Source organism: Carcharhinus amblyrhynchos, chromosome 20, assembly GCF_965287045.1.
Source record: "Carcharhinus amblyrhynchos chromosome 20, sCarAmb.v2.hapA, whole genome shotgun sequence".
Classification (NCBI taxonomy): domain Eukaryota; kingdom Metazoa; phylum Chordata; class Chondrichthyes; order Carcharhiniformes; family Carcharhinidae; genus Carcharhinus; species Carcharhinus amblyrhynchos.
The window spans coordinates 36281452-36302589 of record NC_137343.1 but is presented as its reverse complement, the minus strand read 5'-3'; the positions used below and the strand labels follow the sequence as shown (position 1 = coordinate 36302589).

At 40.6% G+C, this 21138-nt stretch overlaps 1 protein-coding gene across 1 annotated transcript in view; it reads right to left on the bottom strand.

Annotated features, from left to right (window-relative positions):
• Nucleotides 1-20865, bottom strand: part of fbxw8 (F-box and WD repeat domain containing 8) — a 157310-nt gene extending 136445 nt beyond the window's left edge. Inside the window, exons 1-3 of the mRNA XM_080208411.1 lie at nt 19779-20865; nt 14677-14781; nt 8086-8250 (exon numbers count right to left, since the gene is read on the bottom strand). Of these exons, the coding sequence (XP_080064537.1) occupies nt 8086-8250; nt 14677-14781; nt 19779-20162 (654 nt within the window). The 5' untranslated portion in view covers nt 20163-20865. The remainder of the gene's footprint in view (nt 1-8085; nt 8251-14676; nt 14782-19778) is intronic.
• Between the last annotated feature and the right edge of the window lie 273 nt (nt 20866-21138).

Here is a 21138-nt window from a genome sequence, read left to right as displayed (position 1 = left end):
AATGCTGTCGAAGATCTGGTGAGTAATCCAACAGTTAAGCACCCAAGGTTTGGACTCTTTTGAAAACAGTGGTCCACACTCAACAAGATCTTCACTTCATACCTGTCCCACAAATGGAATTTCAAGGACAACCCACCATGCAAATATGGTCCTACAGATCAGGCTGCTCACCTTATTGTGAATCAATATGGCCAACAAATATTTGACACAAAGTTCAAAGCAATCCACCAAACACAGTGCTGTAGCTTGATTGTCCAATTAAGACTAAGACCTTTGAAACTGCAAGATGCCATTGCCAAGAGAATCATCATTTGGCTACTTTATTAAAAAAAACTGTTATGAATCACAAAAAAAAGGCTGAACTTGAGAGATTGTGTACAGAGGCACAACTTTTAAAGTTGTGTTATAGTCACTATGGTTGGGAGACTGGTTAGCAGCTAGAATGCTAACAAAAGCTGAAGACAGCAAAAGTATTCAGTAATGTGAACATCACATTCTGTGGAAATTCGCTAATGTAAAGAATTTATCATCAGTGAAATGCTCTTTTCAAAACATAAAAGGCTACATTTAGTATTCTTAATGGAACCTTAGTAGTTAGGAAACTTTGTGACTATTTTGATTTGTTACCACAAGGTGGTAGCTTGCATGCTTAAATCATAAAAAACATACGCCTAATTTATGATTAAATGCTATTTCAAAGGCAGACAGTTCACCTCTAAGTAGATAGATGACCTAACTAATAGCAGATGCAAAGTTCACCCAGGTGCTGGAAATAATTAGTATTTGTCCCGAGGGTGTTAATTGATTATGTCCACCTACGGCCTTTGCAATCAATCCGCCAAGAGAGAGGTCATCGCTTTCTGTATGAGTTGCTTTGTTACACAGATGTAAAATGAGCAAAATGTGGCGGGGAGTTTTTAAATTTGCTTTGGAAAGATAATCTATTGACTCTTTTACTTAATTGTTCAAGATATAATGGATGTTCAATATCAAAGTTTCTTCAGTTATTCTTTCCCTTGCCAGACAATTAAGTGAAGACTGGTGAAGATCTTTGTGAATGTATGAGTATACACTGTATCATGGACATCAGCCCAAGGTAAAAACAATCCTGCAGAAAAATGACCAGCATGGAAACATTTTATGATTTTCAAAGGCTGCTAGCTAAATAAAATTCCATGATCTAGCAAAATCTGGGTTTGCTCTTACTTTTGTTTCCTAGTACACCTACTGTGTAGTTTTTTTTGCTCCAGATTTATGATCTGCCAGAGTATTACTTGTGCATTAATTGGAAAATAAAGAGCTTAGAGTAGTATTTCAATATGTACTTCAGGGCAATGGGATTTGTTAATATGGTCATTGTTCAATTCATAGGGAGGGTGCACAGGTTTACCTGTGCAAATACCATTAGACCCAAGAGAGGAAATGTGGGTACAGACCAAAGACTAACAGCACTGTCTTAACTGAAGTGGTGGGATGCTGTGACATGTATTCTAAAATGCTATACCATAGAAGTTTAACATTCAGAATTGATTGATACTCACAAGACAATACTTAGAAAACAGTGTGCAAGATAAATAGCTTGTCAGAAAATAGCCGATGATTTGACTTAGAGAGAAAAAGTTGAATTTATACAGTGCTTGGTGGCCAATGATTATAGTAAATTATAGCAACTTTTGTTACCTATGCATAGAAAAACAAAAAGTGACAGCGAATTCGCACACACTAATGTCCTGCAAAATAAAATGTGTTAATGAGAGCACAGACCAGAATATAATAAAAGCCTAACAGACAAATTTCTGCATTTTAAAAATACCTTTGAAAACTGCCCTGTCTAGTGACAGTTACAATGAAGATTCAATTGATTCCCTTCTAGCATCTTTTATCCCAAATTAGAAATGCTATTGATTATATTTACAGTTGCTGTGCCAACAAAAGGAGGAGTCAAGTGGCTTAGATTTCTCTCCATCCCTCCACTCACCCATTCAAAAAAAATTCAAGTTTTCATAGCAGGAAGTTGATTTAAGACTACACAGTTGGTATGCTCAAGGAGCTGATCTTTAGGGGCTTTTGACAACCAAAGCTTTATGTTGGGACAAAGGGCAAACAGATTCCTGGAACTGGAGATTATTATCAATAACCTCTGAAAAAGCTGAATTATGAATGGGATGACAGATTTGATATTAAAAATAAAATGAAGCCGAATCCTCTTGCTCACTTCAACTGTGCAAAAGGAGTTTTGTTTTGAGCGTACAAAGAATATTACTTTTCTGACTTCTTCCAAAAGTACACTAATCATGGCTTACAAATAAGTATTTTGGAATAAGTTTTAATCAGATATTCCTTTTGTAATTTAACATTTAAGAGAGATTTATATGTACAAGATGGAAATTGACAATTTTGTATGTATTTTCAAGAGTGCATATGGGAATTAATTGCCCTTGGTTAAATTTCTGGTCAATTGGAGTAATCCTAAAATTAATAATTAAGTAATTCAAACCAATGAGATAAAACTGCACCTGAAAAGCTTCATTCAGCAGCCAGTGTTATTTATTATGACTTTTTCTAACTTGCATTATAACTACCACTGTATGCAAATATGCACAGTATTGAAACTGCCTAGGAGGGAGCCATTCTCCATAAATATGATGTATGTGTTATTTTGTGCAGGAGTTAATTCACTCAGTGTTAAAAGCTGTTTTTGTTTTGTTGCATGAATGAACAGCCATTATGAAACCTCCTCACATGTATTGGTGTCAGTGAGGTCATCCTTCAAACATTATTTCCAATTGGCTGGGCAAATCATTAATTTATAGGACCAAAGAGAGTGTAGGGGGCTCAAAGAAAAACCCACAAGTGGTACAGATTGCTTAGACAGGCAAATTGTCAATTATTTCAAGTATTGCAAAATTCCTAATACAAGTCTATCACCATGCAGAAATGTCAAACAGATGCAGGATATTTCACCTGGCAACAGGTGTATTATCCTGTAGTCCAGAAGCCAGTGTTGAGGGTAGTGAGGTACTGAGGAAGGTATCAAGGTCACAGGAGTGTACAGGCAGACAGGATGGTGGGATGAAGTGTATCTACTTCAATACAAGGAACATCGGGAATAAGGTAGGTGAACTTGGAGCGTGGATTGGTACTTGGGACTACAATGTTGTGGCCATTATGGAGACATGGTTAGAACTGGGATTGGAAGGATTGTTCGCAGTTCCGGGATACAGGTGTTACAGTAAGAGTGGGGAAGGTTGTAAAAGAGGTGGAGGAGTAGCATTGTTAATCAAGGATACGTTAACGGCTGCTGAAAGGCATTTTGAGGGGGATCTGCCTACTGAGGTAATATGGGCTGAAGTTAGAAATAGGAAAGGAGCGGTCACGTTGTTAGGAGTTTTCTATAGGCTCCCAAATAGTAATAGAGATGTGGAGGAGGAAATGGCAAAGCAGATTATGGATAGGTGTGGAGGCACAGAGTAGTTATCATGGACGACTTTAACTTTCCAAACATTGATTGGAACCTTTATAGGTCGAATAATTCGGATGGGGTACTTTTTGTACAGCGTGTGCAGGAGTGTTTCCTAACACAATATGTGGATAAGCTGACAAGAGGTGGGGCCACATTGAACTTAGTACTGGATAATGTACCGGGCCAAGTGTTAGATTTGTTTGTGGGAGACCACTTTGGAGATAGTGACCACAATTCGGTGTCTTTCATTATTGCAATGGAGAGGGATAAGGTCACATGGCAGGGCAAGGTTTATAATTGGAGCAGGGGTAATTATGATGCGATTAGGCAAGAATTAGAGAGCATAAGATGGGAACAGAAACTGTCAGGTAAAGCCACAAGCGAAAAGTGGAGCTTATTCAAGGAATTAATACTGCTGCCCTTGATACATATGTCCCTGACAGGCAGGGAGGAATTGGCTGAGTGAGGGAACCATGGTTCACAAAGGAGGTTGAGTGTCTTGTCAAGAGAAAAAAGGAAGCATATGTAAGGATGAGAAAACAAGGTTCAGTTGGGTCACTTGAGGGTTACAAGGTAGCAAGAAATGAGTTAAATAAAAGGGCTTAGGAGAGCTAGGAGGGGGCATGAGAAGTACTTAGTGGGTCGGATCAAAGAAAATCCCAAGGCTTTTTACTCTTATGTGAGAAATAAAAGAATGACCAGGGTGAGGTTCGGGCCGGACAAGGATATTAGTGGGAACATTTGCATGGAGTCAGAAGAGATAGGTGAGGTGTTGAATGAATACTTTTCTTCAGTGTTCACTAAGGAGAGGGGCTATGTTTTTGCGGATCGGAGTGTGATACAGGCTGATAGGATGGAGGAGGTAGATGTTCTGAGGGAAGATGTATTAGCAATTTTGAAAAACCAGAGGGTCAATAAATCCCCTGGGCCAGATGGGATACATTCTAGGATACTTTGGGAGGTAAGGGACGAGATTGCAGAGCCTTTAGCTTTGATCTTTGGGTCCTCACTATCTGCGGGGATTGTGCCAGAAGACTGGAGAGTGGCAAATGTTGTTTCTCTCTTCAAGAAAGGAAATAGGAGTGACCCTGGCAATTATAGGCCAGTTAGTCTTCATTCGGTGGTTGGTAAGTTAATGGAAAAGGTCCTGAGGGATAGGATTTATGACTATTTGGAAAGATGCAGTTTAATCCGGGATAGTCAGCATGGATTTGTGAGAGGTAAGACTTGCCTCACAAATTTGATTGAATTCTTTGAGGAGGTAACTAAGTCTGTAGATGAAGTTAGAGCAGTTGATGTCGTATGCATGCATTTTAGTAAGGCGTTTGATAAGGTTCCCCATGGTAGGCTCATGAAGAAAGTAAGGAAGTGTGGGATAGAAGAAAGTTTGGCCGATTGGATAAATAACTGGCTATCTCATAGAAGATAGAAGGTGGTGGTGGAGGGAAAATTTTCAGACTGGAGGCCAGTTACCAGTGGTGTACACAGGGATCAGTGCTGGGTCCTCTGCTATTTGTGATTTTTATCAATGACTTGGAAGAGGGGGCTGAAGGGTGGGTTAGTAAATTTGCTGATGACAGCAAGATTGGTGGAGTAGTGGATGAGGTGGCGGGCTCTTGTAAGCTGCAACAAAACATTGATAGGGTGCAGAGCTGGGCCAAAAAGTGGGAGATGGAGTTTAACCCTCATTTTGGTAGGACAAACTTGAATGCAGATTAGAGGGTCAACGACAGGATTCTGAGTAATGTGGAGGAACAGAAAGATCTTGGGGTTCATATCCACAGATCTCTGAAGGTTGCCACTCAAGTGGATAGAGCTGTGAAGAAGGCTTATAGTGTGTTAGCGTTTATTAACAGGGGGTTTGAGTTTAAGGGCTGTGGGATTATGCTGCAACTGTACAGGACCTTGACGAGACCACATTTGGAATACTGTGTGCAGTTCTGGTCACCTCACTGTAAGAAAAATGTGGAAGCATTGGAGCGAGTGCAGAGTAGATTTACCTGGTTTGGAGGCTAGGACTTATGAGGAAAGGTTGAGGGAGCTGGGACTTTTCTCTTTAGAGCAGAGGAGGATGAGAGGTGACTTAATAGAAGTTTATAAGGTGATGAAGGGGATAGATAGAGTGGACGTTCAGGACTATTTCCTCGGGTGGATGTAGCTGCTACTAGGGGGCATAACTGTAAGATTCATGGTGAGAGATGAAGGAGGGATGTCCAAAGTAGGTTCTTTACCCAGAGAGTGGGTGGGGTGTGGAACGCACTGCCTGCTGTGATAGTGGAGGCGGACACTTTAGGAACTTTCAAGTGGTTACTGGATAGGACATGGAGCACACCAGAATGATAGGGAGTGGGATAGCTTGATCTTGGGTTGGGACATAGCTCAGCACAACAGCAAGGGCCAAAGGGTCTGTACTGTTCTATGTTCTATGTAACAGTGAGGGGTGGGGTGCAAAGGAAGGAAAATTTGAGGAACAGTGACATGACAAGTGACAAGTTGCATGATAAATATTTTGGCCATCCCAAAGAAGTGACATTCAAAGGTATGTATAAGCAACTTATTATGTAAAGTTGCAAAACAAACAAAATTTGCTCTCACAATTTACATTCAATTGTATATATACACATCAAAAAATCTACATGAATGGGAGTTGACAAGTCAGCTTTATCATCATTAACCAACAAAACATGTTGTGTACAAAGTTCAAAAAGGAGAAACTATTCATCTCTTAATGACTCACCAACAGACAAATGCACTGTCTGGTTTTGAATCAAGCCCCGGAGACCTGGCACTGCCAGGTTCATTTGTGAGTATGCGCCAAGTTCATTTATATTGGATTGGACGCTACAAATGTCAGGAGCTAAGATGAGGAAAATTCAGGTAGAATTTCAATTATTGATAGCTGGAAAACCAACTGTATGAACCAGAGGTGAAATGACCATTTGGGCAAAGTGCTGAAGGAACCTTGTCACTCAAGGAATTCTATCCTAGTAAGAGTTAGTACCTTCCAAAAAGGAAGGAAAAATAATTTTAAAAAGAAAGATGTATCATCCTTTCAAAAACTTATTTTGATGTTGCTAATAGCAGACTTTTTCAACACTTTACTTTTAACATTGCTAATGACATCTGAGTAAAATAGCTGTGGAAGGCAGTTATGAATCCAGTAGTCTAAGGGAGATAAATGATTGTACACAGTAGAAGATACAAGATTGCTAAAATACTCTGATGAATTACCTACTTAATCTAATTTGACTCCCCCATACTGAGACACAAAACTTCTCCAAGGGAGACCTAGATGATGTCATCAATGTTTAATATTAGGACAATGCAAATCTCCATTAAACAAAAACAGAAACAAGACTTATAATACCCAGAAAACAGTGTATCCAACATTTTTAAATCTCCCCTGTTTTTAAAAAGAGAGGGACTGAAGAGTAACAGAAGATTTCAGTACAATGTCCTGAAAAATTGCGTGTAAAAAAAAGAGTAATGTGCACTTCACTAGTAATTAAAACAGATCTTGTGATGGTTTAGCGCACTCACTAGTGTGTGGATGAGACATACAGACTACAAAAATTCCAAGTTTAATTCCCGGTGTCAGCTGACTTAGCTGATCTCAGTAAAAGCTTCAGAGAAGACACTACACTCAGTACCAGCACAGCTTATTAGGGATCAGGGACTTTAACAGGGCTCATATTCTTTTACAATGCAGTAACAATTGCTGAAAGCTCATCCCTAAACAACCCAGGCGGGCAGAAAATAGCTGAGCTGTGATGGTTCTGCGACTGTGAAGCTTTTCAAGTCACCATCAAGACTACTCATGCACGAATAAAGGTCATTTGAACCAGAATAGCTGAGAATTTGGTTCTGTGGAATCACAACCAAGCTCAATGTCAACACTCGGGGAGGAGAGTGGGAAAACTAGTACGAGAAGAAATGTGGAACAAATTAAATAATTGTGATTTGAGTCCAGTTTTTAAACAGATACACAAAATAAATATTGGGAAAATTAATATTATACTCAAAATGGTGTGTCTTCCATCCTTTGCACATCAATCTCCCTTGCACAGCAGTGCCATTAGATTGCTGGATACTTCATCCATGTAGTAAATATGTGTATGAGCAATGAATGTCAGGAGGCTACAATACCCATTATTTACACAAATGCATTTTCACTATAGGTGCCCAGATAATAATCGAGAATCAGAACCCTGGCAAATCTATCACCTCTGCTATAATTTGCTAATGCAGCGCAGGCCAAGGATTTCTAGTTTTACTTAAAGATGGATGGTGCTGCTCACAGGAAGATGTGCTGTTTTTGAAGTACATTATACACACAATGCATTATTCTGTACCAAAAATGCAGAGCTGTAAAATCTGATGCATTCTATTAGGGTCACGTAATCAAATGGCTCTTTTTAAATTAGAAGTTTATTTCTAGAAACTTCCTCAAATGCTGCAAATGATAGGGCTCCTTTTTTTTAATTATATAAAAAATAATCCAAAAATGTGAATGTGTACCATCTGAGGCATGATAGGCATGTTTCAATACCGTTTCATAGACAGATAAATTTAGCTTTTAGTATGAAATAATTAATAGTGCTCTAAGCAATTACCAAATTTACCTTCCAGTTGGCTTGCAATGTTTGTTCCTTCTTCATGGAATCTCGCAAAACAGCCTTCCAGCATGTGAAGTCACCAATGTCTGCCTTAACATGATAGCCTGCCTTCAAACAGTGCTTGTACCAAAGCACCTCATCCTCTGCAATAACCTTCCAGGCTTTACTCACCTGAGAAACAAAAGGATCTTCTATCATTAATGAAATCAAATATTCCCTGTGCAACAAATGTCATAGAGGATGTGTCTATAAATTGCAGCTTATCGTAACAGTACATTTATCAACCAAATGTGCAAGGACACAGACTTTTATTACTTTCCATATCAGGGAATACAAACAAAACCAAAAGGTCAAGCTTCTGTGAAATTAAGTAATATGTATTTTGTGGGGGGAATGGTAATTGAGAAGAAAGTTGTGTTATTTTAAGAAAAGATGGGCCCCAAAACCCCATAAAGTCTTTGCTTTGTCTATTTCTTTATTTAAAGAACAGCACAACATATTTGAGCTTTATGTTAGCCTTCAACTTGTTGGCATACTTTTTTTTAAAACTAATGAAGCTTAAGTTATCAAGGTGTACTGTATATAAGTTTACAGATGAAAATAGTACTAATTTGTATCAATTATTGGAATGTTGCTAACAAAATCTTAAGTTGGCATCTCCTTAAGTGTCAAAAAACAGTGATTCAGCTTTTAAAAAGAAACACGTGAAGTTATATTGAGGATACCTTTTGCACAGTTGGGCTTCAGTGAGTTGAGCATTATCAGTAAACAGAAACCAGGTGGGGCCTGGATGGGATTGTTATTCGTCCAGGCTCTGATTTGGCTTAGTTTAGTATTGTCACAGGTATTAATATACAGTGAAAAGTATTGTTTCTTGCACGCTAAACAGACAAAGCACAACATGAAAAAGAATATGCGGAATGCAGTGTTACAGTCATAACTAAGGTGTAGAGAAAGATCAACTTAGAGCATGGTTAGACAGTTTATAAGAGTTAAGAGTTTTAGAAACATAGAATGAGAGTAAAATATAGACCTAGAGGGTATGCTGGGCTCAGCTTGCAAGAAGTCGCCATGCTCTGGCACCATCTTGAATCAAATGGCCGAATGGCTTCCATCTGCATGTAGGGATTCTATGATGATTCTAATGGTGACACGGATACATATAGATGGGCTGAATGCTGCAATGACTGTCTGCAAAAACTGTAATTACACGTTAGGACAAAGTATGAAAGAAGAGTTAATTGAAGCTTGTCATCAAGGTACGGTGATAATCAGGGGGGTTTTAGTCTACATATAGATTGGAAAAATCAGATGGGCAAAGACAGCATAGATGAGTTCACAGAAAGCTTTCTGGAGAGCTTCATAGAACAGCACGTTCTGGAGCCAACCAGAAGGCAAACTATACTAAACCTAGTACTGTGCAAAAAGATAGGATTAATTAATAGCCTCATAGTGAAGGCATCCCAAGGCATTATAATATGACTGAATTTTATATTCAGTTTGAGGGAGAGAATAGTACGTCCAGGACTAATATGTTAAATTTAAACAACGGTAATTAGGAGGGCATGAAAGCAGAGCTGGCTAAAGTGAACTGGCCAATGTACTTAAGGGATGGATCAACAGTTGTTCAGTGGCAAACATTTAAAGAGATATTTGAGAAAGCACAGAATAAATATGTTCCAACGAGAAAGAAAATTTCCAATTGGGGGTGGGGGGAGGGGGCTGTCATCCATGGTTAACTAAAAAAAGTTAATCGTAGTATAAAACTTAAAGACTTAAAGAAAAATCATACATTTGTGCAAAGGTGAGTGGCAAGATAGAAAAGCATATAAAGAACACCAAACAAAAAGGACAAAAGGTTTGATGAGGGCAGGAAAAAACTGGAGTACGAGAAGAAGACAGCCAATAATAAAGTGAGAAAAAAAATTTTTAAAAAATGAACACATATAGAAAGTGAGTCTGGGAAATTGATAATGGAAAGCAGGGCTATGGCAGATGAATTAAACAGGTATTTCGCACTGATTTTCACTACAGAGGACTCAAGTAACATCCCAGAAATAGATGCAAATCAGGAAATGAAAAAGGGGGAGGAACTCAGGAAAATTACAATTGCCAGGGAAATGGTTTAAGCAAATTGCTGTGTCTGCTGGTTGACAAATCCCCAGGTCCGGATGAAGTTCATCCTAAGGTCTTGAAGAAATAGCTGATGAGATAGTTGATGCATTAGTTTTAATTTTCCAAAATTCCCAAGATTTGGGGAAGGTTCCATGAGATTGTATAGCAAATATAACTGCTTTATTCAAAAAGGGAGACAGAAAGCAGAAACTACAGGCCAATTGGCCTAACATCTATCATGGGAAAAAAGTTAGAAGACATTATTAAAAGTTGTTATTGCAGGACACTTGGAAAAATTCAAGGCAATCAAGCAGAGCGAACATGTGAAAAGGAAGTCATGTTTAACCAATTTATTTGAGTCATTTGAAGGGGGTCACATGTGCTATGGATAAAATCAACTGGTGGATGTACTGTACTTAGGTTTGCAGAAGGTGTTTGATATAGTGCCAATAATCAAAGATTATTGTGGAAAATAAATGCTCATGGTGCCGGGGGAACACTTTGGCATGTATTGAAGATTGGCTAGCTACCAGTGGTTAGCACCGTTGCCTCATAGCACCAGGGACCCGAGTTCAATTCTAGCCTTGGGTGTCTGTATGAAGTTTGCATGCTCTCCCTATGTCTATATGGGTTTCCTCCAGGTGTTCTAGTTTCCTCTCAGAGTCCAAAGATGTGTAGGTTCGGTGAATTAGCCATGGTAAATGCACAGGGTTGTGGGTATGGGGTGGAGGGTAGGGCCTGGGTGGGATACTCTTTCAGAAGGTTGGTGCAGACCTGATGGGTCAGGTGGCCTTTCTCTGCATTGTAGGGGTTCTATGGTTCAACAGGAAACAGACAGTTGGCATAAATTGGTCTTATTCTGGTTGGCAAGGTGTGATGAGTGGTGTGCCACAAGGATCAGGTTGAGGCCTCAACTTTTTACAATTTATATAAATGACTTAAATGAAGGGACTGGAGGTAAGCAGGTTAAGGTGGGTAGAAAAGTAAATGGTGAAGAGGGTGTAAAGAGGTTACAAAGAGACATAGATTGGGCAAAAATCTGGCAAATGGAGTGTAATGTGAACAAATGTGAAATTGGTCCAACGGCAGGAAGAATGAAAAGAAAGCTCATTATCTAAATGGTAAGAGATTGTGGAGCTCTAAGGTGCGGAGGGATCCAAAATTTCATGTTAAGTTCAAATTAAATGGAACCGGACAAGTATAGATGTTTTTGCTGATCTCAGTTCTCAAATCATTTCAGCATTAACTGCTCGCAAGCTTTCTTCTGATCCTCTAATATTCAAATTCAAGCTACTTAACAAGAAACTCAACCCACTCAAACATCTTAGAACATAGAACATAAAACACTACAGCACAAACAGGCCCTTCGGCCCACAAGTTACGCCGATCACATCAACACCTACCAATCCATAGACCTATCTATAACTCCCAATCCCATTAAATCCCATATACTCATCCAGAAGTCTTTTAAAAGACCCCAGCGAGTTCGCCTCCACCACCACTGACGGCAGCCGATTCCATTCACTCACCACCCTCTGAGTGAAAAACTTACCCCTAACATCACTTCTGTACTTGCCTCCCCGCACCTTAAATCTGTGTCCTCTCGTAGCGACCATTTCAACCTGGGGAAATAGCCTCTGAGAATCCACCCTATCTATTCCTCTCAACATTTTATAAACTTCTATCAGGTCGCCTCTCAACCTTCGTCTCTCCAGGGAAAAGAGTCCCAGCTCACTCAACCTAACTTCATAAGGCATGCCTCCCAGTCCAGGCAACATCCTTGTAAATCTACTCTGTACCCTTTCAATAGCTTCTACGTCCTTCCTATAGTGAGGCGACCAGAACTGCGCACAGTACTCCAAGTGAGGCCTGACAAGGGTCTTATAAAGTTGCAGCATTACCTCCCGATTCCTAAACTCAATCCCTCGATTAATGAAGGCCAGTACACCATACGCCTTCTTGACCACATCCTCCACCTGCGAGGCCGATTTAAGAGTCCTGTGGACCCGGACCCCAAGATCCTTCTGCTCTTCAACACTACTAAGACTCCTGCCCTTGATAGTGTACTCGTTCATCCCATTGGTTCTGCCAAAATGGACGACTACACATTTATCTGCGTTGAAGTCCATCTGCCACTTCTCCGCCCAGTCCTGCATCCTATTTATGTCCTGCTGCAACTTCTGACATCCTTCCAGACCATCCACAACACCACCGACCTTCGTGTCATCAGTGAACTTACTAACCCATCCCTCCACTTCCTCATCTAGGTCATTTATGAAAATGACAAACAGCAAGGGTCCTAGAACAGATCCCTGGGGCACTCCACTGGTGACTGACCTCCATGCAGAAAAAGACCCATCCACAACCACTCTCTGCCTTCTGCAGGCAAGCCAGTTCTGGATCCACAAGGCCAAAGCCCCTTGGATCCCATGCCCTCTCACCTTCTCAAGAAGTCTTGCATGGGGGACCTTATCAAATGCCTTGCTGAAGTCCATGTACACCACATCCACTGCACTTCCTTCGTCAATGTGTTCAATCACATTTTCAAAGAACTCAACTAGGCTCGTAAGGCACGACCTGCCCTTGACAAAACCATGCTGACTATTTCTGATCATGTCAAACCTCTCCAAATGCTCGTAAATCTTGTCCCTCAGAAGCTTCTCCATCAGCTTACCAACCACTGAGGTCAGACTCACCGGTCGGTAATTTCCCGGGCTATCTCTGTTCCCTTTCTTGAAAATAGGAACCATATCCGCAATCCTCCAATCTTCCGGAACCTCTCCCGTCTCCGTTGACGACGCAAAGATCATCGCCAGGGGCTCTGCAATCACTTCCCTCACCTCCACAGTATCCTGGGGTACATCCCATCTGGTCCCGGCGACTTATCTATCTTGATAGCATTCAAAAGTTCTAACACATCCTCCTCCTTAATATCCACATACTCAATCTTTTCCATCTGCTGCAACTCCGTAGCAAAATCTCCCAGATCAGTTTCCACTGTGAATACTGAGGCAAAGTACTGATTAAGCACCTCTGCCATTTCTTCTGGTTCCACACAGACCTTTCCCCCTTCACCTTTTATAGGTCCTATCCCTTCTCTTCTCATCCTTTTACTTTTCACATATTTATAGAAGGCCTTGGGATTCTCCTTAATCTTACCCGCCAAGGTCTTCTCATGACCCCTTCTGGCTGTCCTAATTTCCCTTTTAAGCTCCTTTCTACAATCCTTATACTCCTCAAGATCCTTAACAACTCCTAACTCCCTGAACCTTTTGTACACCTTCCTTTTCCTCCTGAGTAGGTTCACCACAGCCTTCGTGCACCATGGTTTCCGCGACCTACCAAAACCCCCTTGTCTCATCGGAACGTTGTCATGCAAAGCTCCAGACAAACATTCCTTGAATATCCGCCACCTTCCTTCGGTACTTTTCCCTAAGAATGCCTCCTTCCAGTTTATTTGTCCAAGTAACTTCCTGACTTCTTCGTATTTCCCCTTACTCCAGAGAAACACCTTCCTAGCCTGCCTGATCCTATCTCGTTCCAATGCAATTGTGAAGGAGATAGAATTATGATCACCATTCCCAAGATGCTCTCCTACCGAGAGATCCATCACCTGTCCTGGTTTGTTCGCCAGTACCAGGTCAAGTACAGCCTCTCCTCTCGTAGGCTTATCCACGTACTGTGTCAGGAAACCTTCCTGAACACACCTAACAAACTCCTCCCCATCCAAACCCCTTACCCTTGGGATATTCCAATCGATGTTTGGGAAATTGAAGTCTCCCATCACGACAACTCTGTTATTACTACATCTCTCTAGAATCTGTTTCCCTATCTGCACCTCAACTTCCCTGTCACTATTGGGTGGCCTATAGAATACACCCAGCAAAGTTTTCGACCCTTTGCTGTTCCTAACTTCCACCCACAGAGACTCTGTAGATAGTCCCTCCACGGCATCCTCCTTCTCTGTAGCCATGACACTGTCCCTGATCAACAGTGCCACTCCACCACCTCTTTTGCCTCCCTCCCTGTCCTTCCTGAAGCATCTGAATCCTGGCACCTGAAGTACCTAGTCCTGTCCCTGAGACATCCAAGTCTCCATAATGGCCACCACATCACATTCCCAAGCAGCAATCCACGCCCTAAGCTCATCTACCTTATTCACTACACTCCTGGCGTTAAAATAGATACACTTCAGCCCCTCAGTCTGGGCATTTCCCTTCTCCACCCCCTGTCTAACCTCCCTTTCATACTGCCTGCAGTCCTTCCCTACCTGGGAGCTAACCTCCTCCGTCCCAGTCTCCCCATCACAATTCCCTCCCCCCATCCTTTCTAGTTTAAAGTCCCCCCAGTAATCTTCTGTAATTTTTAAATTAAATTTAAATTAAAAGTTGAAGAACACAGAAGAGCGTACATTGGCAAATTAAGTCTGCCTGAAAAACTTGCTTATTGTATTTATAGATTTGATTAAACTGTTATATTTACCTGAGCACACCTTCCAAGTTCAGTTTTGCCAAGATATGCAAATATTTTCAGTGCAAGCTCATATGGCAGGTCAATATCAAAAAATGGGATTTCATTTATTTCATTCTGCAACAGACAGCAAGTGCAAATGTTATTATACACTTCAAAGCAACAGCTTACAATAGATATTTAAAATAAACACAATTACCTGCCTGTGTCTCAACAAATTATGTTAGAAATAATCGGAATACTTTTCTATGTTTCTCTTTGTACCTAAAATGTGCAAATCTATTCTATTGAATGCATGATTGAAATCCTAATGTTGGACCTTGTTACTGTGATCCTGTTCACAAATGAATCATGCCAAAAGGCCCACAGAACTGATCATTCAAGATGTAAAACACTTACATCCATAGCAGATAGTTTCTGCCTATCTTTTGACCAACACCTTTATCAACAGAATCAATTTTCTAAATTATAAAATTGTAAGTGCTGCAGAAACCCTGTGTCTGTGTGGGTTTCTCCTGGGTGTTCTGGTTTCCTCCCAGAGTCCAAAAGACGTGCTGGTTGGGGGGGTTGGCCATGCTAAATTCTCCCTCAGTGTACCCAAACAGAAGTGGAGCGACTAGGGGATTTTCACAGTAACTTCACTGCAGTGTCAACGTAAGCCTACTTACATGAAAAAATAAACTTAAAAACAAAGACTCGGGGATTTACTTACACAAATATTGGAAGATACGGAATACATCAATAAAGCTGTTATAAAAGCAAGCAAGCATGCATGCACGCACGCACGGACACACTTCTTTACAGAACGACACAACATTCCCCAAAAATATTTTTTAAAATAACATCCATCTTCATAGGGGAAAGTTCAGGGAAGTAGAACAACCTGGATAGCTCTTTCAAAGCAGAATGGGCCAAAGGGACTCCTTCCGTGGTGCAAGCTTATCTGATTTTATTGAGTTTCCTTTTTGCACTCTAGTGTTAAATATGCAATAAAAAATATTCATTCAAATAGCTTCTTCATAATGTATAAATCAACTACTTTAAGTAATTTGTTTTACGCTACAATTTGCTGCAGTTCATCATTTTGTCTGGATATTGGATACTACATTATTCATTGGACTGGAGGTGGAAAATAGCCTAAGGCCCAAAGAGAGTGCTTCAGATCTTTGGCAGTGAAAGCAATTCTTGTTTTGTACATGATTGCTGACCTCAATATTTAATTTCCCTATGTGATAATTTTGGACATGACTCCATTCAGCATAGCTTGGGAAAACAATATTCCTTAAATTAATAGAGATTGATTATGGTTTTTAAGCAATATTTCATTGCTTCTGTCTGATTCAATGAAATAAGCCCAAGACACCAGAACTCGTAAGCAAAGGAACTGGGTGTTTTACTTATCATAGGTGAAATCTGTTGCAAGAGGCTATAGCTGAGAAACCAATACAGCTGATGCATTTTTCCAAGGTGTCCCAAACCATCCAATAATTTCCCTTTGACTCTTTGAAACGCAATCACTACTGTGCATAGAGCAAAATCCAACAAACAACTAATGCGATGAATGACATGTTGATCTCTTTCAGTGCTATCAGATGAAGGAGGAATAAGCATGCTTGAGTTGAAGATAAGATGCAACAAATCAAAAGCCTGGATGGAAAGAACTGTCGCCACCATATCGGTTTGAGCTATAAATGTTTTCATTGGAATTACCAGATGAAACAAAGACCACGTTCTATCTACTTCATTATATACCATCCAGGTAGTTGCATGGTACACCAATAATGGAGTTGTTGACTAATCATAGCAAGCAACTTTTACCAATTAGTCTACAATAAATCCAGATTTAAAGCAAAGTCAACAGCAGTAGTGGAAAACTCTGCAAACCATGATCCAAAGAGACCTGCTTCCCAGAAGAATGCTACACTTACCACATCATGTCTAAAATTGTTCATACTGTATACCAAAATGATATTTTCTGAAATAATTCTAATCTGAATTTGAATGAATTAATACTAACTGCTTCTGCTGTCTACCATTATAGATTATACCATAAAAAATAGCAATTTTTTGCCAGTACTTTTGAGGGAGAAAGTCAATCCCACAGATCTTAGGACATAACAGGGCGTAAGAATAAATTGGGAGCGATTTTGATAGAGAGAATGCTAAAGATTGAATTACTACTCTGCCAACCAGCCATCCATTATGCTGGAATTGCACATTGAACGTTACTGGGTGAACCTAGTTGTTTCAAATACACGGGATTAAAAATTCACTTCACGTGTCGATAATTTCAAGACTGAAACCACTTCAGCACAAGACACTAACCGTTTAAAAATACTTTGAACCAACTGCATACTCAGTCTACACAAACATTACCACAAGTAAAGCAGATGTATACTCCAATATATTTTTTGGGTTGAAAAATAGAATATTTCCTTCCTTTTTCTTCTAATTTCCTCACTTCATTACCTGAAGGTATTAATTATCTGCTAGGTTCCAGTTCCAGCGGTGTCAGATTTGCTATTACATATTTCAGTGCGAGCAGAGAACCTAGCAAGGAACATCCCAGACAAGCCCAATCCTGTCCTCACCCATCATCCATATACATCCTCTGCTGGATAGCAGCAGAAGTGGAAATACTGATGGGTTTCATCTCCTGAGACCAGGGTGGAATACAACTGTGGTACCTTACTGTCTACCAACTCAACATAGATGAGTTATCTGATCCAAAACCTTTCAAGTTTATACAACTCAGTTTCTTGCTGCCTGATCCAGCTAAGCTACTGGGGAAAGCAAATTACTGAATGACCTTTAGCAGTCTGTAACAGAATCGTCTTTATTTTGATTTCATAGAACAGTACAGCATAGGAATAGGACCTTTGGCCCACGATGTTGTGCCAAACATGATGCTAAATTAAACTGATCCCTTCTGTCTGCCCTTGTTCCATATCCCTCTATTCCTTGCACATTTGTCTGCTTATCTAAACATCCCTATCATATCTGCCTCAACCATCACCCTGAGCAGCACCTTCCAGACACCTACCACTCTGCAAAAAGCTTAGCCATAAGTACCTGCCCCCTAGTATTAGACATTTCAACTCTGGGAAGAAGATTTTGACTGTCAACCTATCTACGCTTCTAATAATTTTATAGATTTCTATCAGATCTCCCCTCAGCTTCCACTGCTCCACAGAAAACAACTTGTTTGTCCAGCCTCTCTTTATAGCTCATACCGTCTAATCCAGACAGTATCCTAGTAAAGCTCTTCTGCACCCTCTCCAAAGCCTCCACATCCTTACTATAATGTGGTGACTAGAATTGAACGCAATACTCTAAATGAAGCCTAACCAAAGTTTTAGAAAGTTGCAACATGACATTCTGACTTTTGTACTCAATGCCCTGACCAATAAAGGCAAGCACGTAATGCAACTTTTTTACCACACTATCTACTTGTGTGGTCACTTTCAAAGAGCTATGGACTTGAACCTCAAGATCCCGCTGTATATTAATGCTATTCAGGGTCCTACCATTAACATTTGAGCTCCCAAAGTGCAGCACTTCATACTTGCCCGGATTAAACTCCATCTGCTACTTCCCCGCCTACATCTGCAACTGATCTGTATCCTGCTGTATTCTTTCACAACCTTCTACACTATCCACAACTCCACCTATCTTTGTGTCATTTACAAACTTACTAATTCACCCATTTTGTAATTTTTACCATTCCTAACTCCTGCCTTACAGGGGCACACATAAAGGCATGACTATATGTATAAAAATCCTATATCCAAAATCAAATCATGCAACTATGTTACTGACATCTTAGTAGAAGTCAATGGTGCTACTAAGGTTACATCAGGAAACTATCCCAAAGCTGGGTACATCTTCTAATTTGACCTTTTATTCTTGTTCTATGTTTCTAAAACTTCATTCTAACTCTGTTAAGCTCTCTAAAATGCTTTAATACAATCTCTTATAGATTTGGTGCATTAAATTGATCTTTCTCTAGCTCTGACTGTAACACTACATTCTGCATTCTCCTTTCCTTCTCTATGTACAACATGCTTTTTTTTGTTTAGCATGCAAGAAACAGTATTTTTCACTGTACACTAATACATATGACAATAATAAATCAATTCAAAGTAAACGAGACGGGATGAAGGGAGATAAAGTAAATTGAGAATGGAAGATAGTTACAGGAATAAAAGCTTAATTTGTATATTATTTTTGTGTTAGCAACATCCTGAGAAACGAACATCATCAAAATCCTTCTACCTAATGAACACTAATGTGACTTTCTTTTTAGATAGACAATGAATTTTGTGTTTTTGATACTAAAGATATTAGGGGAAGCTACTATTAGCACGAATAAAGTTTAATTCTCCTAAACGCTATCCTAAATACTAAATGTTATCTTCATATGCCAAAACAAACGAACACAATTCTGAAACAGCTTAAACCGAGTGCCCGCTTTCAACTCCAATACCTTGGGTGATCTCACAAATAACAATCTTCAATTAGCTTTATGGCTTGCCAGTGCCACAGAGCTTTCGCGCATGTAATGAAGAGGCAGTAATTGTGCCCTTGGGATCTCTTGGTGGTTTAATACCTAATGCCTTGCACTCCCACACACAGCTCAGTTTCTAAACAAAGTTAATTTTCCACTAGTAAATAACATTGATAGGGGACAAAAACAAATTCCACTAATTCGAAAATTGCAGCGTCTGCAAATCGTCGGTTTTCGACTGTCAGCTGCGGCCGTGACCTTGAACTAAACGGGTGATCAAACAGTTTGACTTGTGGCAAATAACCAGACTGCAGAGTGATCAACCTTTGCCAGCCTCCCCAGGGAATTCCTCGTCTTCAAGTTTTACTGCCTTCTTCGCCAGTGGCATGCAGCACACGCATAATATTGTGCGCGTTAATAAACTAAAGCCTAACAAAACGTTAAGAGGCCATTAACGGCAGGCACAAAGCACGGACAAACTCTGGTCTGAAAAGATCGCTCGGAGGTCGCGGTGGCTGGGGTTAATTTTTATTTCATCGCCCGGGAACTCTCTGGGTGGAAGCCTGGCTGCAGAAGTGGTGAGAGGTTTAAAAGGTGCACCGGTTACCAGGTCGTGGATGAGCTGATCGAGCAGGTTCTCTCCCGTGTTGCCGAGGGTCTGGCCGGCTGTGTCCCCGGTCTTGTCCGCCGCCCCCGGCCCTGTCCTCCTCAGCCCGCCGCCCAGGTGCTCCCTCAGCGGGCTGCTCCGGCCCTCCAGCAGACTCTCGGCCAGGTAGAAATAATCCGCCTCCGCCGGAGCCTCCGGCGGCCGGCCGCTCGGCCCCTCCACCCTGGGCTTGTCCTCGCGCGGGTCCCCGTCCCCATGGCAACCGGGCCCAGGCCTCCGCTTGCAACGCCTCTTGCTGCTCTCTTCGCCGCAGGACGCGCGGTTGCGCTTCGCAATCTCGTCCTTCCAGTGCTGTCGGAATTTCTCCAGATCCTTATCGCCCATAATCCATAACCGTAATCTTTATCCGAATGAACAGCGGCAAAAAATATGCATAATCCCCGGTTAAAGAGTGCCCGCTGTCCGGAGTCGTTTTCTGGTTGCACCGTTTCCTCTGTTCAAATCGCTCCGTGTGGAAATGTCTGTTCTCAGCATTTAGTTCCGCGCTACAAACGTTCCCCTCAGATACAATTTGCAGATTACAGATGCAGGCAGACTTGCATTTTCTCTTTTGGTTCAGAATCTAGCATCCGCAGTAATTTTCTTTTATCCATTGATTTGATTTATTATTGTCACATGTATTAGTGTGCAATGAAAAGTATTGTTTCTTGCGTGCTGTACAGACAAAGCATACCGTACATAGAGAAGGAAAGGAGTGCAGAAAGTAGTGCTACAGTCTAGCTATGGTGTAGGGAAAAATCATCTTAATATGAGGTAGGTCCATTCAAGTCTGATGGCAGCAGGGAAAAGCTGTTGTTGAGTTGTTTGGTGTGTGACCTCAGACTTTTGTATCCTTTTCCCAATGTAAGAAGGAGGAAGATAGTATGTCTAGGATGCATGGGGTCCTTGATTACGCTGGCTGCTTTTCCAATGCAGTGGGAAGTGTAGACAGTCAATGGATGACTCAGACTCAAACTCAAACAATGGATTACTTTGAACTCCACTTTACCAACACAGACTGAAGGTATTCGTGAAGGTTTGCTCACCTAACGCTGTCGTTGTAATTTTGAAATGTCATTGTATACATTTTATAAATCACTCTTCAGTGCTTTCTTCTCAAACCTGTACTTGAATTGACTATTTGCTTTTTTAGCAACTATTGTGAAAGTTCAATTACATTTATAACTGCTTCACAAGACTTTCTTTTACTGATTTCTTTTCTTGCTCCAAAGTTGAGTCATTAAGCTTTTTTGCCGTTTGCATTTAAGACTGGGATTAAAAGTGTGAAGTGCCAACTTTTTTAACATCTGCTTGTCATGTT